The sequence below is a fragment of the Suncus etruscus genome, chromosome 6 (genome assembly GCF_024139225.1).
Source record: "Suncus etruscus isolate mSunEtr1 chromosome 6, mSunEtr1.pri.cur, whole genome shotgun sequence".
Taxonomy (NCBI): domain Eukaryota; kingdom Metazoa; phylum Chordata; class Mammalia; order Eulipotyphla; family Soricidae; genus Suncus; species Suncus etruscus.
The window spans coordinates 4341724-4364704 of NC_064853.1; the positions used below are offsets into that span (position 1 = coordinate 4341724).

A 22981-nucleotide genomic window follows, 5' to 3' on the forward strand; every position below is an offset into this window, starting at 1 on the left:
GAGCAGGCTCCCTTTTTCTGCCAGAACCACGGCAGCTTGCAGCCATATTCAACATCCACAACATAGAAAGGGCCCAACTCCACAACTCAGCCATATCAAACTTCCAGGTCACCAAAGTGTTCCAGGTCTATCAGTCCTGGACTAGATGACACCTCCAAATTCACAGCAATGTCAAGCCATCGGGTCAGAGTCCACCAGGAAGTTTCACCAGCACCAGCACAGCAGGGTGAAGTCTCAAAAGCTGACTTCAAGAACATCATGAACAGAGAACAATTGCTATAAAGTAGTATCTTTCATCTATGTTTAGATAATATGAAGTAAACTTGAGTGGGAAGTAAAATTAAGTGGGAAACTGGGGACACTGGTGAAGGGCAAGTCACACTAGTGGTGTGACTGGTGTTGGTATCACAGGATAGCCACCACCACCAATACCAAAAAGATAAATTAAAAAAAATTTAAGGTACTCTTATAGGTAAAACAAAATAAGGGTCCATTACATTATTACCAGTACTGGTTGCCTAGTAGATTTATAAGACACATACATACATACATACATACATACATACATACATACATACATACGTGCACCATATACTACATACTATAACCATAGCAAACACGTTGTCTTTTCTTTTTCTTTTTTTGTTTTTTCGGGCCACACCCATTTGATGCTCAGGCTAAGTGCTCAGAAATTGCCCCTTGCCCCTGGCTTGGGGGGACCATACGGGATGCCCAGGGATCGAACCGCGGTCCTTCCTTGGCTAGCACTTGCAAGGCAGACACCTTACCTCTAGCGCTACCTCACCGGCCCCTAAACACGCTGTCTTTTATTGACCACATGTTGACTAACCATTATTCTAGAAATCACAAAGATAGAATAAAGGTTAAGGTTTTTGTGTTAAATGCAGCTGATCCAATTTGGACCTGACACCACTTGATGATCCCCTACACACCACTGGAATGACCATGAGCATCATTAAATGTGGCCCCAAACCATGTCCCTGTCTGAGAAATCAAAAACAAAAGTATTCTAAGTTGGGGCCAGAGCGATATCACAGCGGTAGGGTGTTTGTCTTGCATGCGGCCAGCAAAGGACAGACCCTGGTTAGATTCCAGGCATCCCATATGGTCCCCTGAGCCTGCCAGGAGTGATTTCTGAGCACAGAGCAGGAGTAAACCCTAAGCACTGCTGGGTGTTACCCAAAAACAAAAACAAAAAAATAAAAAGTATTCTAAGTTACACATACATTTTCTCAGTATCACCTAAGAAAATATTTCATTAAATAATATTCATCAGGGGCCGGAGAGAGAGCACAGTGGTAGGGCGTTTGTCTTGCATACAACCAACCCAGGAAGAATCTGGGTTCGATTCCTAGCATCCCATATGATTCCCCGAGCCTGCCAGGAATGATTTGAGTGCAGAGTCAGGAGTAATCCCCGAGCACTGCCATATGTGGCCCAAAACAAAAACAAAACAATATTCATTGGGGCCAAAGAAGTAGAATGTTTATATTGCATGCTGCCAACCTGGGACCAACCTGGGTTTGATCCCTGGCATCCCATATGGGACCCCGAGCCTGCCAGGAGTGATTTGTGATAGCAGAGCCAGGACTAACTCGAGTGCTGCTGCGTGTGGCCAAGAATAAACAAAAACAACAAAAACAATTCATTTTGCAATTATACTCTTGCAATTTACTCTTCCAGTAAATTCTATGATCCAAATATCTTGTATGTCTCTCTAAATTTCTAAACCAGTGACAATTATTCATTGTACAGAGAACAAACTATTGCTAGGACATTTTTACTAGTAAAAGATGCAGCAAAATGATAAGCACCAAGACCAAGAGGGTTAAGAACTAGGTAAATCCACTGAGATCTGGCAGTCGTCCTGGACACATCTCAGTGCGTGTTCCTGGAGTTCAATATAAGTAAGGAACCACCACTTTCTACCATGTCCTAATTGCTGTGGCCAATGGAGGTGCATCTTCATAACAATCTGTTCATCAGCAAGTTCAACATGACTTCAAATGTATGTTTAAAGCAAAGCAACGAAAGGGGCTGACACTTAGCTCCACAGCAGAAGTGCACACTTCCCTTCCATGCATGCAGAGAAGGCTGAGGATCAGTCCTCAACCCAAATAATACCAACAACCACCAGGAGTGATCCGGAGTGATCCCTGAGCACAGAGCCAGAAGAACTCCTAAGTGCTGCCAAATGTGGCACAAACAAAACAAAAACATTTTGTTCCTTCACTAGTTCCTTTGTTTTCATAAAGGAACTTTCATTCTACTCTCTCTGAACCCACATTTCTCACTTTTCCTTATTTTCATAAAGAAAAAAAAAAACGACAATATATACTATAATTCCTTTAAAAAAGGTTCAGCATTACGTGTAGGTGTGTGTGCCACACGCACGCACGCACACACACACACACACACACACACACACACACACAAGCATTCTCACTAAACAGGCGGTGACTCACCTGGTCTCAGGATTGTAGCCTAATATGTAGAAAAAGGAATCCACTCGGGCTTTAAATTCTCGAGCAGCAAAAATATCAGAAAAATGGGAGATGTTACACTTCCCTCTGAAAAGAAACAAACGCAGAATCATTAGCAAGGCCTTCAAGTTGGTTTGCATTCAAAATACTATTGGAAGGGTTGGGGTAAAGGAAGATAATTAAACCATGTTCATCTAAACATATGTAAAGAAAGAACATGGCTTTAATTCCAAAATCATCTCTTAAATTACCCAAAGAAGAAAAATGGTCAACATTCTATTTTTTGTTTCATGACAGTATCAACCTGTAACTTTTGCAACTGCTTTCTATCTTAGTACTTTATTCACAGAGTACTTTACTCATAGAGTAAAATTAAACCACAAACAAACTGAGAACAGACCTGTGATGCTGTGAATCAACTAGAAATGATGGGGCAAGGAGGGCTGAGAGACAGAGGGCATTTGCTTTTGCATGAGGCCAACCTCAGTTCCCGGAACCCTATATGGTCTTGATCCCACTAGGAGTGACCTCTGTGTGCAGAGCCAGGGGGAATCATTCCCTAGAGAACACTGCTGGCTTTGACCCCAAAACAAAACAAGACAATAAATAAATACCAGGACAGCAAAATGGGTCTTTTCATCCAAAAACATCAGCAAAGCTAAAAAACTGCCCACTTCTTCCTACTACATCATGAGGATAAATGTTTAATACTTGTCATCTCATTTTATGCAAAATAACAAAATGACACAAAAACTAAGGAATTGGGGTGTGTGTGGAGACATATTACAACAAGTATGGCACATGTTTGGCATGTATTTGATCTGGGTTCAATCCCAGCACTATATATTTGCCCTGAGCCTGTCAAGAATAAATGATCCCTGAGCACAGAGCCTGTATTAAGTACTGAGCACCACTGTGTGCGGCCCCCCAAAAACATAAGAAAATGTTTTTAGCATGTTTACAGTAGAATGAGATCTAGTATCCACATTTTCCAAATCCATTTTAAAGGGGGAGTGGAGACATGGTCACACCAGATGATGCTCAGGGCTTACTCCTAGCTCTGTACTCAGGAACTAATTATAATTAGTCCTGGTGGTGCTTGGGGGCCCATGTGGGATGTGCCAGGACCAAAGCCAGGTCAGGCACGTGCAACGCAGCTGCCCTCCCCGATGTACTACTGCACTGGCCCCTCCTGAATCTTTAGGCAATGTCAGGGCACTGCAAGTTAAAAACCACTTTCTGTGGGAAGATTAATTATGCCAAGTGATAAGCTAGAAAGTAAGTCAATTAGATTTCTTTCGTAAGTGAAATATAAATGAACTAACAAAACAGAATACATAATAATTCTTAGACTGTGAAAAATAAGGTAATTACTGGCCATGGGGAATGTGATGGGGCACAGGTATGGGGGCCGGCAGAGAACATTCGAGAAACCTGTAGGCTATTTCCATACACCAAATGCTATAGCAGAAACAGCCCATCAGGCGAGCCCTACCTATAGACCCAAACTCACAGATGCCTCATACTGGGACTGTCCTTCACTCCTTTGTCTTCCCTCTCCCCCTCCCTCCCAAGGAGGCTCATCACTTTAGGATGGTCAACTGCAAGGTGACTGCAGAGGAGATTTTCATGCTTGCAGAGAAGGCCCAGTATGCATGCAGAGATGAACCCTGCTATTCACACAGACACCATTCGCACCATCAATTCAGGACTCTGCATAACAACCTACATGGTTAATGGCTACCACCACTTACTTCCATGAAATTTTATGTCCTCTTTTCCTTTTCCTTGTTCTTTGGGGTGTGGGGAGAGCACCAAATGCAGTGCTAACCCAAGCTCTGTGCTAAGGGGTGGTTATCACTTTTGGTGGTGCCCTGAAGACCATGTGTGATTGGGAACTGAGCCTGAGTTACCTCCATGCCAGTCAGAGGCTCCAACCACTGACCTACCTCTCTGCTCTCCCCGTCCCTACTATTCTACACTCAACAAGCTGAGATCACAGGTCAAGGTGTGCTTAACTTCTTGAGTTAGAGAGATTTACAGCGGTTTGGGCACTTATTTAAAGGAGGCACATCTGGGTTCAATCCTAGCATCAAAGATTCCAGGAATGATTTCTGAGCAGAGCCAGGAGGAAGCTCTGAGTACTCTAGGGTGTGGGCCAAAAAACAAACGAAGAATTCACTATTTTCTCAGACACAGTGCCCAGTACATTACATGGAAGCCGACATGATTCAGTTCAATTTAATAAAAGGAGGCCAGGAGCTGGAGAAATAGTAATGCAGGTAGGACATTTGCCTAGCAGGCAGCTGAATCACTTTTGATCCCTAGAAACTGTATGAACCTCCTCCAAATACTACCAGGAGTGAGTCCTGGCAGAGCCAGGAGCAACTGCTGAGCACAGCAGAGTGTGGCCCCCAAACCAGAACAACAACAAGAAGGGACTTCAACTAAGGAAAACGTAAATTTCTGAAGTGCTTCCCAGGCTGTAATCCCACTGAAAGTAAGGCGTGTGCAATTATATTGGGTTTTTTTTTGTTGTTGTTTACTTTGTTTTTGGGTCACACCCAACAGTGCTCAGGGGTTACTTCTGGCTTTGCACTCAGAAGTTGCTCTTGACAGGCTTGGGAGACCATCTGGGATGCTGGGATTCGAACTACCTTCTGTTTGAATCAGCTCTGTGCAAGGCAAACACCTTACCGCCATGCTATCTCTCCAGCCCCTGCAATTATATTGTTCATGTAATTTTGGCAGCCATATCCAACGATGCTCAGGACTAACTCATGGCTCCACACTCTGGGATTACTCTCGGCAGGACATGAGGGACCATATGTGGTACCAGGAATTAAACCTGGGAATTTATACATGCAAGGCAAATGCAAAACCTGCTGTACTATCATTCCCATCCTGTGCAACATTTTCCTTAAATTTATTAATAAGATATGGGATAGTTGGGGCAGGAGAGATAGCATGGAGGTAAGGCATTTGCCTCACATGCAGAAGGATGGTGGTTCAAATCCCAGCATCCCATATGGTCCCCCGAGCCTGCCAGGAGCTATTTCTGAGCGTAGAGCCAGGAGTAGCCCGAGTGCCTCCAGTGTGACCCAAAAACAAAAACCAAAACAAAACAAACAAAAAAAAAGATATGGGATATTCATAGTCCTTAATATTCAACCTACTTAAGACTATTCCTGGGCCCGGAGAGATAGCACAGCGGCGTTTGCCTTGCAAGCAGCCGATCCAGGACCAAAGGTGGTTGGTTCGAATCCTGGTGTCCCATATGGTCCCCCGTGCCTGCCAGGAGCTATTTCTGAGCAGACAGCCAGGAGTAATCCCTGAGCACTGCCGGGTGTGGCCCAAAAAAAAAAAAAAGACTATTCCTAATCCTTAGAACAAATGCCATCTGATCTTTTGAACTGCATGCTATATTAACTATTTTTTAAGATTTGGTTGATTTCTGTTAAGTTTTTCAAAAGTTGTAGGAAGAAAACATTATTCAAAACTTCTATCTGGGGCAGGAGAGAGAGCATGGAGGTAAGGCATTTGTCTTTCATCCAGAGGTCATTGGTTCGAATCCCGGCATCCCATATGATCTCCCAAGTCTGGCAGGAATGATTTCTGAGCTTGGAACCAGGAGTAACCCCTGAGTGCTGCTGGGTGTGATCCAAAAACAAAAACAAAAACAAAACTTTTGTCTACTGAACTAATAAAATTTGTAAGTCTTTCCTTCTAACTTTCTCCCAAATTTATTTGTTCTTTTTTACATGTGAATTATAGTAGTATTCTCATAAAATACTATTTACTATTTTTATATAATAATTGCTTGGTATTTTTGTCAGGGTTGCTTTGTTAGATGCAGGATTATAAATTAAGCTATTGAGAAATGCAACGTTGAGTTTCCCTATTAAAATGAGTTTTGTGGGGCCGGAGAGCTAGCGCAGTGATGTTTGCCTTGCAAGCAGCTGATCCAGAACCTAAGGTGGCTGGTTCGAATCCTGGCCCCCCGTGCCTGCCAGGAGCAACCCCTGAGCACCGCCAGGTGTGGCCCAAAAACCAATAAACAAACAAACAAACAAATAAATGAGTTTTGCAATGTGTACATGTTTAATTTTGTGTCTTTCAGTAGTGTTTATGATTTTTCCTCACAGATTTTCTCATTTCCCTTCCATGTATTCCTAAGCGCATAAGCTTATAATATTGAATTCTGCACCCTAACAGAAAACAGCCTTATCCTGTACCTTCTCACAGTTGCAAAAAATGTATCATGTTATATAGTAAAGAAAACATCTGTGAGATTAAAATGCAGTAAAGCGGGGTTGGAGAGATAGCATGGAGGTAGGACATTTGCCTTGCATGCAGAAGGACAGTGGTTCGAAACCCAGCATCCATGTGGTCCCCCGTGCCTGCCAGGGGTGATTTCTGAGAGCAAAGCCAGGAGTAACCCTGAGTGCTGCCGGGTGTGACCCAAGAACCAAAATAAATAAATAAAATAGGGGCCGGGCGGTGGCGCTAAAGGTAAGGTGCCTGCCTTGCCTGCGCTAGCCTTGGATGGACCGCGGTTCGATCCCCCGGTGTCCCATATGGTCCCCCAAGCCAGGAGCAACTTCTGAGCACATAGCCAGGAGTAACCCCTGAGCGTTACCGGGTGTGGCCCAAAAACCCCAAAATAAATAAATAAATAAATAAATAAATAAATAAATAAATAAATAAATAAATAAATAAATAAAATGCAGCGAAGCAATAGTTTACAAGTGAAAACAAAGAAGAGAAATGCTCCTGTTTCTGGAAATTACTCCTAGTAGGAGAAATGCAAACTGACGGTAGGGAGAGAGATAAAAAAGCTGGAGCACCAAAAAAAAAAAAAAAAAAGAGGGGGTGGTGGTGGGTGAGTGGGGGGCGGAGAGATAGCATAGAGGTAAGGGGTTTGCATTGCATGCAGAAGGTTGGTGGTTCAAATCCCGGCATCCCATATGGTCCCCTGAGCCTGCCAGGAGTGATTTCTGAGAGAAAGCCAGGAGTAACACCTGAGTGCTGCTGGGTATGACCCAAAAAACAAAAACCAAAAAAAAAAAAAAAAAAAAAGAAAAAAAAAAAAGCTGGAGCATATGTCTTGCATGTGTGAAGTCCCAACTGTGGTCTTTGTCACATGACCAACTGTTCCCCTCAAGATTCTGCTGGATATCCTTGTTTCTCCAACTTCAAAGGCTGAAACAGTGACAAGAGCATCCCCGACCCCAAACTAATAAACCATGAGATCCGTACCTCGCACCTATGAAAAATATGGGAAGCACATATATTGTAAAAAATAATTCAAACCAGCAGTTTGAATTTAAACTTTAAAAAAGTTTAAAGACGTGCATCCATAGCTATGGAAGAAAATACCAGTGCACGAAGAAGTTATTCGCTGCAACACCATTCATAATGATAGCCTTGAAACCATCTAAAAGCTGCTATCCAGAAATGAAGTTGACTAAACTATGATGTATTCACACACTGAATGAATTAAGTAGCAGGAGAATAAGGAAGCTCTTTATTTTCTAGAGAACATTGTTAAGAGGAAAATGACACCTATATTGGGGTTGGAGTGACAGCACAGTGCATAGGGCATTTGCCTTGTACATGGGTCAACCTGGATTTGATCCCAGGAATCCCACAGGGTCCCTCTATCCTGCCAGGAGTGATACCTGAGCGCAGAGCCAGGGGTAACCCTTGAGAACTGCCAGGTGTAGCCCAAAAATGGAGGAGATGGAGAAGGAAGAGGAGGAAGAGAAGGAGGAAGGGGAGGAAGAGGAGAAGGAAGAGAAGGAGAAGAAACTTTCATCAAAGATCAAAGTGCTCCACTGTACGGGATGTTAATCCTGGCTGGGAAAGGAGAGAGCTAGAGAGCTGTGTACTTCGCCACTATGATGTGTGGGAGGGAAGCAGGATCCCAGGGCAGACTCCCCTGGGAAGGGACCTTGTTGTCTTTCCTTACCCAGACTCGGTGCTATGGCAGCTGCTTCTACTATCACTTTATTTTATTTATTTATTTATTTTTTTTGCTACTATCACTTTAAACGTTACTGCTCTCTGGCCTTTTGGAAAGGTTTGCCTTGGCCTTGTCTCACTCCCACCTTTCAAGCTATGTTTTTTTTTTTTTTGGTTTTTGGGCCACACCCGGCATTGCTCAGGGGTTACTCCTGGCTGTCTGCTCAAAAATAGCTCCTGGCAGGCACGGGGGACCATATGGGACACCGGGATTCGAACCAACTACCTTTGGTTCTGGATCGGCTGCTTGCAAGGCAAACACCGCTGTGCTATCTCTCCGGGCCCTCAAGCTATGTTCTTAAAACATCTTTCTTCCTTTATTACAGTCTCAATAACCAAATAGAAAAGTTTATATCTTGAGTAGAATGTTCTTCAGTTCTGTAACCTAAGTGTTTTTGACCAACAACTAAAAGAACAGAACTGAAATTTAGAAGACATTGGTTTGAATCCTGACTCTGACAAGATTTTCAACCAAGGTCAAGTGGTTCATCTTCACACCATCCTTTGGGCAAATTCCTTCGAGGTCACATGATTCAGAAAAACATTCAGTGGCATGAATTGTGCTTTTAGCTCACTGGATTCCGCAAAAAGAAGGGAGGGAGGGAGGGAGGGAGGGAGGGAGGGAGGGAGGGAGGGAGGGAGGGAGGGGAGAAAGGGAGGAAGGAAGGGAGGGAGGGAGGGAGGGAGGGAGGGAGGGAGGGAGGGAGGGAGGGGAGAAAGGGAGGAAGGAAGGGAAGAACGGAGGGAGGGAGGGAGGGAGGGAGGGAGGGAGGGAGGGAGGAAGGAAGGAAGGAAGGAAGGAAGGAAGGAAGGAAGGAAGGAAGGAAGGAAGGAAGGAAGGAAGGAAGGAAGGAAGGGAGGGAGAGGAAGGAATCCAAAATAATTCTGTACCAAGTTATTGACAGTATCATTCAGAATCTATGTATTTGGGGGGAGGCACACCCAGAAAATGCCGCTGCGCTCTCTCTCCAGGCCCCAGGATCTATGTATTTGATTTCTCTGTGGCCTATTGGTTAGGCTGACTGGAAACTCGGAAGGTGAGAACGTCAGTAAGGAGGAGTGCTAGTCAGCTAACTGAACCATTCTAGATGCTCTGAGAATGGGCATTGATGAGTATATAAAACTGTATCAATTGGGGCCCGAGAGATAGTACAGCATTTGCCTTGCAAGCAGCCGATCCAGGACCTAAGGTGGTTGGTTCGAATCCCGGAGTCCCATATGGTCCCCCGTGCATGCCAGGAGCTATTTCGCCAGAAATAACCCCTGAGCACCATCCAGTGTGGACCAAAAACCAAAAACCAAAAAAAAAAAAGAAGAAGAAGGGAGGGAGGGAGGGAGGGAGGGAGGGAGGGAGGGAGGGAGGGAGGGAGGGAGGGAGGGAGGGAGGGAGGGAGGGAGGGAGGGAGGGAGGGAGGGAGGGAGGAAGGAAGGAAGGAAGGAAGGAAGGAAGGAAGGAAGGAAGGAAGGAAGGAAGGAAGGAAGGAAGGAAGGAAGGAAGGAAGGAAGGAAGGAAGGAAGGAAGGAAGGAAGGAAGGAAGGAAGGAAAAAGACCCTGTATCAATTAAAAACAGAAATGATTCCTATTACAGCAACCTTCTGCTGAATAATGATGATTTCCCCCAGGTGGACAGTCCAAGACAGACTCCTCACAGTCCGCAGTTTCCCACTGCCACCACCACCACCCACCCACCCACACCCACGATTTCTGTACTCACCTGAGTGCGGCTGCGTGGTAGGTGTCCACATAATCGGAAATGAACAGCTCTCGGTTCTTGATAACTGGGTCTGTTATGACGAGCTCTCTTCCGGAATCTGCTCCAAAAAATTAGTAAGGAGATCTTAAAACTGCACTTATAAAACAATAATTTGCATAATTTTTCTCTCCCATTCACCACCCATTGAAGAAAGCATAAGTAAAACCAGGCCCAAAGAGCAAAAGAAAAAAATATAGAGTACAGGCACAAAATTTCTTTTTCATTATTGTGGAGGGAAGTAAATTTGGGGTTTTAGGACCATACCCAAGGTGCTCAACACCTATTCCTGGCTCTGTGCTCAGTATTCAAGGAACCACAGACAGTGGAGACAGGCAGAACTGACTGCCTGCAGGCAAAACCACTTACTCTTTGTACTATCTCTGTGGCCCTGGACGTGTCCAGGCCTTTACTGAGCTCTACAGTTTTCTGCAAGGCTTCAAGAATAAAATGAAAATAGAAGGAAAAAATAAAAGAGACAATGATCCCACTTTTGCACACTGCTCAAATATTTAGTGATTCTGCCCTATTTTTTATCCTTGAATATTCCTGAACTAGGTTGGAGAGATAGATAGTACTGCTTGCACAAGGTCAACCCAGACTATCTCCCCAATATCTCATATGGTATCACTCTTGGACACTGCTAAGAGTTATTCCTGGGTACAGAGTTTACTCCTACGCATTGCCAAAGGATAAAAAACAAAACAAAGGGCCGGAGAGATAGCATGGAGGTAAGGCGTTTGCCTTTCATGCAGGAGGTCATCGGTTCGGGCGTCCCATATGGTCCCCCGTGCCTGCCAGGAACAATTTCTGAGCCTGGAGCCAGGAATAATCTCTGAGCACTGCCGGGTGTGACCCAAAAACCACACAAAAAAAAAAAAAAAAAAAAAAAAAAAAAAAAAAAAACTAGAATTGAATAAAATTCTGTTTAAAAAATTGAGTTTGGGGGCCGGAGAGATAGCATGGAGGTAAGGCGTTTGTCTTTTATGCAGGAGGTCATCGGTTCGAATCCCGGTGCCCCATATGGTCCCCTGTGCCTGCCAGGAGCAATTTCTGAGCCTGGAGCCAGGAATAACCCCTGAGCACTGCCGGGTGTGACCCAAAAACCAAAAAAAAAAAAAAAAATCGAGTTTAGGGGCCGAAGTGATAGTACAGTGGTAGGGCATTTGCCTTGCATGAGGTCAACACTGGATGGACCCCAGTTTGATTCCTGGCATTCCATATGGGTCGTCGTCGCCCACCCCACCCCACCCCCGAGCCTGCCAGGGTCAATTTTTGAGTGTAGCCAGGTGTGACTCAAAAAACAAACAGTGGGGGTTGGGGGGGGAAGTTCTCTCCCAGGCAGTGCTAGCCATGATTCTCAGCCAAGTGGATCTGCTGTGCAGTGGAGGGCCCAAGAAAATGATACTGTTCCATGCTGTGATGCAGCGGGACCTCTAGTTTGCACACAGACTAATTCTAGGAGACAACACAGGGGCTCAGATGCTTGCCTTCTTGCATGTGGTTGGCCAGGTTTGAGGCACAGCACCCCATATGGTGCCCCAGCAGTAATTCATGAGCTCAAAGCCACGTTTAAGTATGGAGCACAACTAGATGTGCTACCCCGCACCCAATCAAAGGCTAACTCTACATACTTCGTGGTTTTTTGGAGACACATGTGGTGCCAGGAATTGAATTGGGCTTGGCCTCATGCTAGGCCCGTGCTTTAAACTAATGTTTTATCTTCAGGTGACTGGGGGTTGGGGGGAGACCATTCCCACTATGTCTCAGAAGGATTGTGATTATATGCAGTATCAGGATTCAAACCACTGTTCAGGCGACATACAAGTAAAGGCTTTATAAACCTCTGTACTAGCATTCGGTCTTCAAGTTACTTTTAACAAAATTTTTTAGTATATAAAAGAAAAAAACACACTAGTAAGTAATAAAAAAAGCAGTTTCCTCAAAACTGACTAACTACTGGTTAAGTGATTCCAAATCTATGCCCACGAGTAGTGCTGGGAGAGGGATGTGGCCCAGGTCTCACAGGGAAGAGTGAGTTGGTCAAGGTGGTGAGGAGGAAAACCCACTCAACAAACAATAAAAGAAACTACGGTACTACTGTACAAACATTCTTTTTGTGTTTGGGGTTATTCGGGGGGTTGGGCTACACCTAGGATGCTCAGGGGTTACTTCTGGCTCTGTGTTCAGGAATCACTTTTGGCAGGTGCTTGAGATCAAACGGGGTGCTGGCTGTGGAAGGCACATGCAAGGCAAGTGCTCTCCCTACTGTCCCACTGTTAGTTTTTTGGTTTTGGGGCCATACCTGGTGGTGCCCAGGGTTACTCCTGTGCTCAGATATTAATCCTGGCAGGCTTGGGGGGACAATATGGGGTGCTGGGAATCGAACCACTGTCAGTCCCGGGTTGTCAGCGTGCAAGGCACACACCCTTGCTATCTCTGTGGCCAGTTTGTTTGTTTATGGGCCAGTTGAACTCAGGGTTTACTTCTGGCTCTGTGCTGAGAAAACACTCCTGGCAGGCTCGGAGGACCATATGGGATGCCAAAGATCAAACTTAGGTCAACCACATACAAGGCAAACACCCTCCCTGCTGTGGTATCAATCTGGCCCCATACAACTGCCTTTTTATGTATTTACTTCATCCATCAAAAAAAGTTTGATTGGGTGCCAGAGCAATAGTACAGTATTCAGTACCTCAAGTCTGCTAGGCATTATTTCTGAGCACAGAGCTAGGAGTACCTGAGTGCCTCTGGGTGTGGCCCAAAAGCCCCCAAAAGTAGTTTTATCAAAAAGTTTACAGACATTAAATAAAATACTTCATAAAATATCTCAAAGAAGTTACAAGTAACCTCTGAAATCCTAATAACCCACAAAATGTGTGTTGCGATTTTAGCATTTCAAGAATTAAGTGTTTAGCAAAAGAAAAAAGAGGAGAAGGTGGGACCAGAATGATAGCAGATTGTGTAGGGTATTTGCCTTGCACACAGCCTATCCAAGGTTCACTCCCCTGCCCTGTGTGTCCCCGGCACCCAATGTCCCATACAGTCCCTAGAGCATCATCAGGAGTAATTCCTGAGTGCAGAGCGAGTAGTACTGTTGGGTGTAGCCCAAACACAAAGGGAGGTAGGGGGAGATATAGCACAGTGGGGAGGGCATTTGCTTTGAAACAGTCAGCCTAGGTTCTATCCCCTACATTCCACCAGGTCCCCTAAGCACTATTAGGAGCCCAAAACCAGACAAACAAACAAAAAAAGTGTGTGTGGGGGGGGGGGGGGCCATAATAAATTTTATTATCAAAGATGCCCTATCTCTCTATTCCAAATTAAAGGGAATGATTAGCAAATCCCAAATTCGTTCTGTTGTTGTTGTTGTTTTGTTTTGTGTCACACCTGGTAATTCTCAGAGCATACTCCAAGCCCTCAGCTCAAGGATCACTCCTGGCAGGGTTCAGGGACTATATGGGATGCTAGAGACAAGTCTGCAAGTTGAGTACTTTACCCCTACGATAATCTTCAGCACAAATGCATTTTGGGAGCTCTGGGTGCACACAAGCTATACTTAGGGCTTCCTCCTAGCAATGCACCCAGATGCAGGGACCACTTCTAGTTGGACTCAGGGAACTGGACCACTGGATCATGGTAGACTAAACCAGGCTCGGCCATATATGAGGCAAGTGCCCTATCTGCCGCACTTTCTTTTTACGGCAAAAATAAGCGAAGAATCTAGCCCCCACCTCTCAAAAGGGAAAAAAAAATATCATTCCAGTAATGTCCTGGGTTATAGTTTTCTTAAGTGGAAAAACTGCATTTTGCCCATCTCCATGGAATGTGTGTCTTAGAAAGAACTTGGCAAAATCAAAGTGCAAGAACAGAAGCGAGAGCTTGTGATTACCGTTTTCATTGTGCCGATCCTGAACCAAATGCTGATACACAGAATCGGGAACTTCAGATTGGCGGTAGTACCACTTGACGTTCATGAGTAGATGGTCCCTCTTACTCTGAAAAGGAAAATCTAAAAGCATTAGGACCGCAATGGTGGGTGTGCTCAGGTGTATACCACACCCATGATGCAAGTCCCTGAAAACAAGGACAGGAAAGGGTCACATCGGCCCACAACTGGCTACACAACACCTACGTTAACTACAAAGCCTTTTCCCCCTTCATCCCAGCCATACTCCTCAACATTTTTTATTTTGGAGCTAGCCCAAAGTTGGATCTATCAATCACCTCAGTTTGATGAATCATTCAGTATGCATTTTACTCACCATTAACCATATAGATACGCACTTTTCTCTTAATACTTAACATACTGTCACAGCCATCAGAAACAATGGAAGAATTGACCCAGAAGCCTGGCACAGAGCCGTCTCTTCTTTACAATCTGCCCAGCACCCACAATGCATGATGGCCTCGCTCAACTTAACCAACAGCTACTGCAGTTACTGTTATTTGGCAAACTTATAGTTGGTGAGGGAGTTATCAAAACCCTGGTTATTTGGAAATTCTCTCAAAATAGAGTATCTCATACATAAATACTTGTAAATAACAGGTAAATGAGAATGGTTCCATGTAGTTCATGGGATATTTCACCATTTGATCCCTTAAAAAAAAACTGTTCCTAGCCCATTCAGAGAAGGCCTCAGATACTACCCACCTCCCCATTTGGAGCTTTTAGAGGTACAGCTCAAGAAAAGAGTGTGTGCCTCGTGGTGAGTCTGAAAACTGCAGTGCACTTCGGTGCCCCCAGACTTCCTATGCATGCTGATCATCCACAATCGGTGAGGACCAAGACACCGCTCCTCAAGTCAATGTACTTCACCCCTGCAGCTTCCCATCATCACAGGTCAAAAATTCAAAAATAAATGAGAATCACAGTGCTGGAAGATCACTCCAGCGGGTGCCCAGGGAGGAGCCTGGGTACTCCCACGCACAGCACAACATGCACCCACCTACTTAGCCAGCCCTGCGACTCTAGCAATCTCTTCTAATCAGATACTTTCTGTGAAAACGCCAAGTAGGTCTACATCCACGACAAGGCCAAGACTCCTAAAGCTCCAAATTAAAAGATTTTAAAAAACTGGGCCCGGAGAGATAGCACAGCGGTGTTTGCCTTGCAAGCAGCCGATCAGGACCAAAGGTGGTTGTTTCGAATCCCGGTGTCCCATATGGTCCCCTGTGCCTGCCAGGAGCTATTTCTGAGCAGACAGCCAGGAGTAACCCCTGAGCACTGCCAGGTGTGACCCAAAAAACCAAAAAAGAAAAAAAAAAAAAAAAAAGATAAAAGAATTAAAAAGGAAATCTTTTCTTTTCTTTTCTTTTTTTTTTTGGATCACATCCAGCAGCGCTCAGGGGTTCCTCCTGGCTCTACGCTCAGAAATCGCTCCTGGGAAGCTAGGGGGACCATATGGGATGCCGGGATTCAAACCACCATCCTTCTACATGCAAGGCAAACACCTTACCTCCATGCCATCTCTCCAGCCCCTAGTAAGGAAATCTTAAACTCCATAAGTCCAGCTGACTTCAAACAAGGAGCACAACCGAGCACACCAGGCAATTAGCAGTGTCTAAGAGGCCGGACTCAGCCTGGGTTCGGATAAAGGTCTATACACAGAGCCTAATTCGACACAATAGCTGTGTCCTAGCCTTTACCCATTTTGCAGTTTTATTTTTTCAGTGACCAGAGTCGTACCTGGTAGCGCTCTGGGCCTGCAGCCCCAGCTGTGCCCAGTGTAGCAGCAGGGAAGCCCCAGAGTCGAGGGCCCAGCTCAGGGCTTTGCCACCTTCCAGCTTTTACACCCACAGGGTTTTGTCTGGGGGTTCTTGTTTGCTTTGAGGGGATAGTCATACTATACTGGCTAGACTCCAAACTTGCTCCTGCTCTATTCGGGGATCACTGCTGTCAGGGCTGCATGTGTAGCAAATGTCTTAGAGCCTGTAATCTCTCCCTGGCATGGTAACAAATTCTTGCTACAACACACAGAAATTCATTATGCTAGTTATCCTAGCAATGATGGATCTGAAGTGCATTTTTCTGTATTTCTGCAACACACCTAACATGAACTAAATTTAAATGGCAGTTGGACTATCTTTTAGGTATCATAACTGGCAACTAACTGTACAATGTCTATTTTCAGAAACAAGCCAACAATTCCTGTCTACTTCTGGTAATAACATATATGTCCATGATACAATGACTGCACACAAATACTCTCTGGCTTACAGGAAGTTACATGTATGACTCTTGCTATTAGATTTCATTCTCCAGGCAGGTGAAATTCCATTGGATTTCCTAATGCAGTACTACCTAATAACCAGGGAGTGGTGCCGTTGCATTAAAAGTAGGAGGGGAGGAAAAAGCAAACCCCCCAGAATTGCAATTCCACAGATTCAATTCAAAGGGAACCCAAAGTTTGATCAATTCTGAGTCTCAATGGACAAAATCCTTCAAAACAAGCCATGTTACTTCACTAAGACCACATGTCTATTATGAGAAGTGCGCCGTTTCTGGAGGCACTCAGCCAAACAAGGCCAGGAGGATTTTAGTCTTAGCTGCAACTGACAGCTAGGTAGAAGGTGGCCTGGTGGGGTCACTTGGTCCTCTGACAAGAGAAGGGGTAGAGGGCCCGGGGAGATAGCACAGTGGTGTTTGCCTTGCAAGCAGCCAATCCAGAACCTAAGGTGGTTGGTTCAAATCCCGGTGTCCCATATGGTCCCCCATGCCTGCCAGGAGCTATTTCTGAGCAGACAGCCAGGAGTAACCCCTGAGCATCACCGAGTGTGGTCCAAAAACCGAAAAAAAAAAAAAAAAAAAAAAAAAAAAAAAAAAAAAAAAAAAAAGAGAAGGGGTAGAATGGCTTAAGTTTGAGTCTTTTCCAATGACAGGTTCCAGGGTGTAAAATGGTACTGGGAACCATCCCTCACATGGTTTTCCATTTCTTTTGTTTAAGGCTAAACCTATGATGTTCAGGGAGCATTACTGGTAGAGCCCAGGGGATCATATGTGGTATCAAGGCAAGAGTCCTGCCCATTGGATTGACTCTCTGGGACTCCACACTCTTCTTAGCTAGCATGACTGTCCTTGACAAGCACATACATGCTCTGTGTAAGGAGAGTGTCAGGCACAAAGCGAGGTCACACACACACACACACACACACACACACACACACACACACATGCACGCACGCACAAACTATTGCTTGAATATTTCTCACAAGGAATGGCTATTCTTCTTTTACTATTTACTCATCAAAGGCTCTTCTTCAAAAATCACAGAAAATTAAGGCCTAAGTAAACGAAAAGACCATCACTTTAACCCCAAACCATTTGGATTTCATCAGGGATTTGACCTGTGTGAGTCTAAATAAATGACTCCTTTAAATCTCGATCCTCTCATATGAAATGAGAACAAAATAATCACCTCTACCTATTAGACTATGGTGATTAGATATATGAATAAGGAGAATATCAGTTCTCAATAAATGTTTAATATTGTTTTTATAAAATAGAGAAGTTAAGATATAATGTTGCTAGAGAGATTCTGCTCTCCTAAGATTCAAAGTTATGCTAGCAATACTGTGAAATTTATTAAAGTAGGAACAGAGAGATAACACAGTGGTAGGGCGCTTGCCTTGCACGCAGCTGAAACAGGATGGACAGTGTTTCCAATCCCGGCATCCCTTATGGTCTCCTGTATCTGCCAGGAGCGACTTGTGAGCACAGAGCATGGAGTAACCCCTGAGCACTGCTGGGTGTGACTAATAATAGTAATAATAATAATAAACTATTGAAGTAATATCACCCACCCAGCAATCCCACTTCTAATAATCTATCCTAAGGGCCTAAAACTCTACTCAGAAAAGACATTTGCATACCTATGTTCACTGCAGCAAAATTTACAATAGTCAAAATCTGGCCACTGTCCAAATACCCAAGACTAGATGGCAGGATGAAAAAACTATGATACATACACACCATGGAATACGTTCTGTATAAGAAAAGATGAACTCACCCAACTTGCCACTACGTGGATTATTCTGCTGGGTAAAGTTGCCAAAGGAAGAAGGAGAGGGAGAGGAAGAGACAAAATGATCCTCTCCTGTGAAATAATGAGTGCAGTAGTGAATAAAGGAAACAGAAAAGGAGAACTGTCTCCAACAGGAAACTGACAACTGGGACTATACAATAATATCCAGCTATCAACCCCAAACAAAGGTGTTCCCCAACTTCCTCTTCCTTTGATATGTAAAAGCACACTAGATAGTTAGTTCTGTATCTTACCTTTCCCCCTCCTGGTATTAAGAGTTGATTTGAATAAGGAAAAGAGTTCTTCTGGCTTTTGGCTCAAGGCAGAGGGAGCAGAAGGCAGAGAGTCCATGAGGTAAAAAGCAGACTGACTCCAATGACCCTTTCCTGACTGCTTGGTGTATTATTTCTTCGCTGCTACCCTGCTTCTTCAGACCCAGCTGTGTGGAGTTTAGAAACATGTTGCCTAGGGTGTCCTCACCACTCGTGTATTTTTACTTTACAGTGGATGATGCAGAGGAAGTGGCAACTATTGTGGTGGGGTGCAATGCTGGAACTATTCTGCAAGAAGAAGTAAAGTTTTATAAACTACAGTGCTTAAAATCAAATGTAAAAAATAAAGTTTAGGGGCCGGGTAGGTGGCGCTGGAGGTAAGGTGTCTGCCTTGCAAGCGCTAGCCAAGGAAGGACCGTGGTTCGATCCCCCGGCGTCCCATATGGTCCCCCCCAAGCCAGGGGCGATTTCTGAGCACATAGCCAGGAGTAACACCTGAGCATCAACTGGGTGTGGCCCAAAAACCAAAAAAAAAAAAAAAAAAAAAAAAAGTTTAACTGCTCTATTACTACTAAATCGTATAGAACATTAGCAGAAACTATTTTCCTCTCTGTAACAACGTAATGGGTGTAGAGTAGTGTCTCTAGAAAACAATCCTTGCAATGTGAAGGCAAGACACGGACACGCTCAGTAAGTCCCCGCTTAAGGCTGATGACAGGTTGCAAGAAACTGCAGGAGAAAGCAGAAAGATTTTACCACAACATAAACATAAGCAGGAATCACCATCCTAAGATAAAGTCTTTGGTGGCGAGAGGGGACTGCCACGGTTCTCAGGGGGGCTCAGATATTCCCCTATAGACATGGCAGTGAGACAAGCATGCAAACTGAGAACGAGAAAAGAAAAGAGGGGTGCCCAGAGAAACCAACGGTGCTGTAAAGTGGCCCTTTGGGAAGCCTTTTCTTACTGCCATGACGAGGACTGGACCAGATGCACTCAGGATTTGGTGTCTCTAGGAAGCCTGAAAGGAACCTCCTGTACTTTATCTTTCCAGAGAAAGAAATGGTGCTTGGCTGACTGTTTACAAGGAAAAGCTGCAATTGGTTCACTGGAGTGCGGGTGCAAAAGGAAGGGAGCCATTCTGGGTTAAATTAGGAATCATTCTCCATCCCTCACCTGCATTTCTCTTGAAACTGGGCATTCGGGTAGATTTTTAAAAATTAAGCTTAGGGACCCGGAGAGATAGCACAGGGGCGTTTGCCTTGCAAGCAACCGATCCAGGACCAAAGGTGGTTGGTTCGAATCCAGGTGTCCCATATGGTCCCCCGTGCCTGCCAGGACCTATTTCTGAGCAGACAGCCAGGAGTAACCCCTGAGCATCGCCGGGTGTGGTCCAAAAACCAAAAACCAAAAAAAAAAAAAAAAAAAATTAAGCTTAGGGGGATTGGAGGGGTGGCACGAGTCGTAAAAGCATCTGCCTTGCGTGTGCCAGTTTAGGACGGACCGCAGTTTGATCCCCCGGCGTTCCATATGGTCTCCCAAGCCAGGAGCGATTTCTGAGCACATAGACAGGGGTGACCTCTAAGCGTCACTGAGTGTGGCCAAAAAAAAAAAAATTAAGTTTAAGGGGTGGTATAATAGCATAGCTGGTAGGGCATTTGCCTTGCACATGACCGACCAGGTTTCAATCCTCGGCATCCCATAGGATCCCCGAGCCTGCCAGGAGTGGTTTCTGAATAGAGAGTCAGGAGTAAATAACCCCTGAACACTGCTGAGTGTGGTCCTGAAGCCTTCCCTGCCCCTGAAACATTAAGTTTATTGAGGACAAAATCTTTTTCTTTTTTTTTCTTTTTTTTTTTTTTTAGAATTAGGTTCTAAATTAAAAGACAAAAAGGGTATTTGGAATTAAAAAAAGTAAACACCATTCTATCCAGTGTACCTTAAGAATACAGAGAACTGGGGGCCGGAGAGATAGCATGGAGGTAAGGCGTTTGCCTTTCATGCAGAAGGATGGTGGTTTGAATCCCGGCATCCCAGCATAATAGTATAGTGGACAGGATACATAGATGACCCAGGTTTGATCTCCAACATCCCACATGGTCCCTTGAGCCCATCAGGAGTGGTTCCTGAGCACAGACTCGGGAGTAAACCCTAAGTGCCTGATCATCACCAGTTGTGGCCCCAAAACCATAAAAACAAGCAAACAAACGAACAAAAAAAGAAAATGCAGGGCCAGAGAGATAGTATGGAAATAGGGCATTTGCCTTGCCTGCAGAAGGATGATTGTTCGAATCCCAGCATCCCATATCCCATATAGTCCCGAGAAAGCCATGAGCAATTTCTGAGCGTAGAGCCAGAAGTAAACCCTGAGCGCTGCCAGGTGTGACCCAAAAAACAAAAAAACAAACAAACAAAAAAAAGGGGTGGGGGGAATACAAAAAAGGTGGGGGAGAGATAGCATGAAGGTAGGGCATTTGCCTTGCATGCAGAAGGACAATGGTTTGAATCCCGGCATCCCTATGGTCCCCCATATTTCTGAGCGTAGAGCCAGGAGTAACCCCGGAACACTGCCTGGTGTGACCCAGTAAACAAAAAACAAACAAACAAACAAACAAAAAAGGAAACGAAAACTCAAAAGGATGCTTGTATTTGTGTTTCTATGTTGCCAGCAGCATTTCACACACTGGCCCAAATTTGGACCCGACTAAAGGAAGAAAGGAAGCCGTGAGTTATGTAGTTACAGACACGCTCCTGGATTAGGCAGAAACAGTGTCGCTTAGACCAGATGGATGAATCTTGAGGTCATCAAATGAAATAAGAAAGCGCTGACTGGGGGCCGGAGAGATAGCATGGAGGTAAGGCGTTTGCCTTTCATGCAGAAGGTCGGTGGTTCAAATCCCGGCATCCCATAGGTCCCCTGAGCCTGCCAGGAGCGATTTCTGATCATAGAGCCAGGAGTAACCCCTGAGAGCTGCCGGGTGTGACCCAAAAACCAAAAACCAAAAAAAAAAAAAAAAAAAAAAAAAAAGAAAAGAAAAAGAAAGTGCTGACTGGAGGACTATTTTACTAGGTGCGAAAATGCGAAATAAAAGTAATAGTTTGATTTATTTTTAAGGATAAAAAATGTGGGAAAAGAACAAGTAGTGTTTCTGAACTGAAACAGAGTGTTAAGATAATAACCTGAGAATTAATGAGTTTCAAAACAAATCAAGTATCACCCAATGATTCCATTTCTCCGCATTTCTCAAAACACAAATATACTAACTGCCAATGGCAGGTGCAGATGTTCACTCAGTACAAGCCAGAGTTGGACATGTCCGACAGAGAATTGGATTAAGGGGCTGTGGTGGGCAAAGTGAAGAGCCACGAGTAACTCTGATCACTGCTGGGTATGAAGGAGGAGGATGAAAAGTAGCAGCAGTAGTAGTAAGAGGAGGAAAAGGAGGAGGAGGAGGAGAAGGAGGAAGGGAAGCTGTAATATGCATGCAAAAGAAAATACTAAACAGCTATAAATAAAGTTGAAATCTTGCAGCTCATTACAACATGGTCAGAACTGAAAGATTTTGGTAAAGTGAAATAAGCCAGTCAGGACAAACACCAAGTAACCTCACTCATGTGTGATACAAAAAAAAAAAGAGCAAAACAAGGGAATAGACATTATTGAGCAATGACAAACCTTTGGTCTTGGATCACAAAACTCAAAACAGCAAGCAGTGGGGCACAAAGAGGTGAGCCAGAAGCAGCACAGGGCAGTGATAGAAGAGTGTAAAAAAAGAACGGGGCAGGGCAATAGACTTACACACCCACCTGACCCAGGTTTGATCCCCAGCACCCCCTATGGTCCTGCAAGCACCACCAGGAACAAATCCTGAAGGCAGAGCAAGAGTCCTAGAGCACAGCCAGGTGTCACACCCCCGCCCCATGAAAAAAATCACAAGGAGAATAAACAAACAAATCAACAACAAACCCTGAGGATCAGATATTGTTACAGTAGTATAACACATGCCTGTGCCCAGCACCATGCAGCCCAAAAGAGAACCAGTACGGTAGCAACCAGCCCAGGCAGACTTTAAATATTTAAATATTCAGTGTAAAAACAACTGGGGGGGGGGGGGAGACCACAATTCCTAAAAATGTAAAATGTAATAGAACAAAAACTAGTTATAATAAAATAATATAATATTATAATATAATAAAATAGAAACAACAAAAACAACAACAACTTAGAAGGCTGGGGTGGTAATACCGCAGAGAGGGTGCTTGCCTTACAAGCATACAAGCCAGGTTTGATCCCTCACACGCCATATGGTTCCTGGAGCACCACTGGGAGTGATTACTGAGTGCAGAGCCAGAGAAAGCCCTGAGCACTGCTGGCTGCCTCACAAAACAAACAAACCTGTAAGTCAAA

The 22981-nt window shown here is 44.5% G+C and overlaps 1 protein-coding gene across 1 annotated transcript in view; it reads right to left on the reverse strand.

Moving 5' to 3' along the window:
* RERE (arginine-glutamic acid dipeptide repeats) overlaps positions 1-22981 on the reverse strand; it is a 249354-nt gene that overhangs the window by 142196 nt on the left and 84177 nt on the right. Inside the window, exons 4-6 of the mRNA XM_049775275.1 lie at positions 14172-14277; positions 10244-10340; positions 2487-2591 (exon numbers count right to left, since the gene is read on the reverse strand). Coding sequence (XP_049631232.1) covers positions 2487-2591; positions 10244-10340; positions 14172-14277 — 308 coding nt within the window. The remainder of the gene's footprint in view (positions 1-2486; positions 2592-10243; positions 10341-14171; positions 14278-22981) is intronic.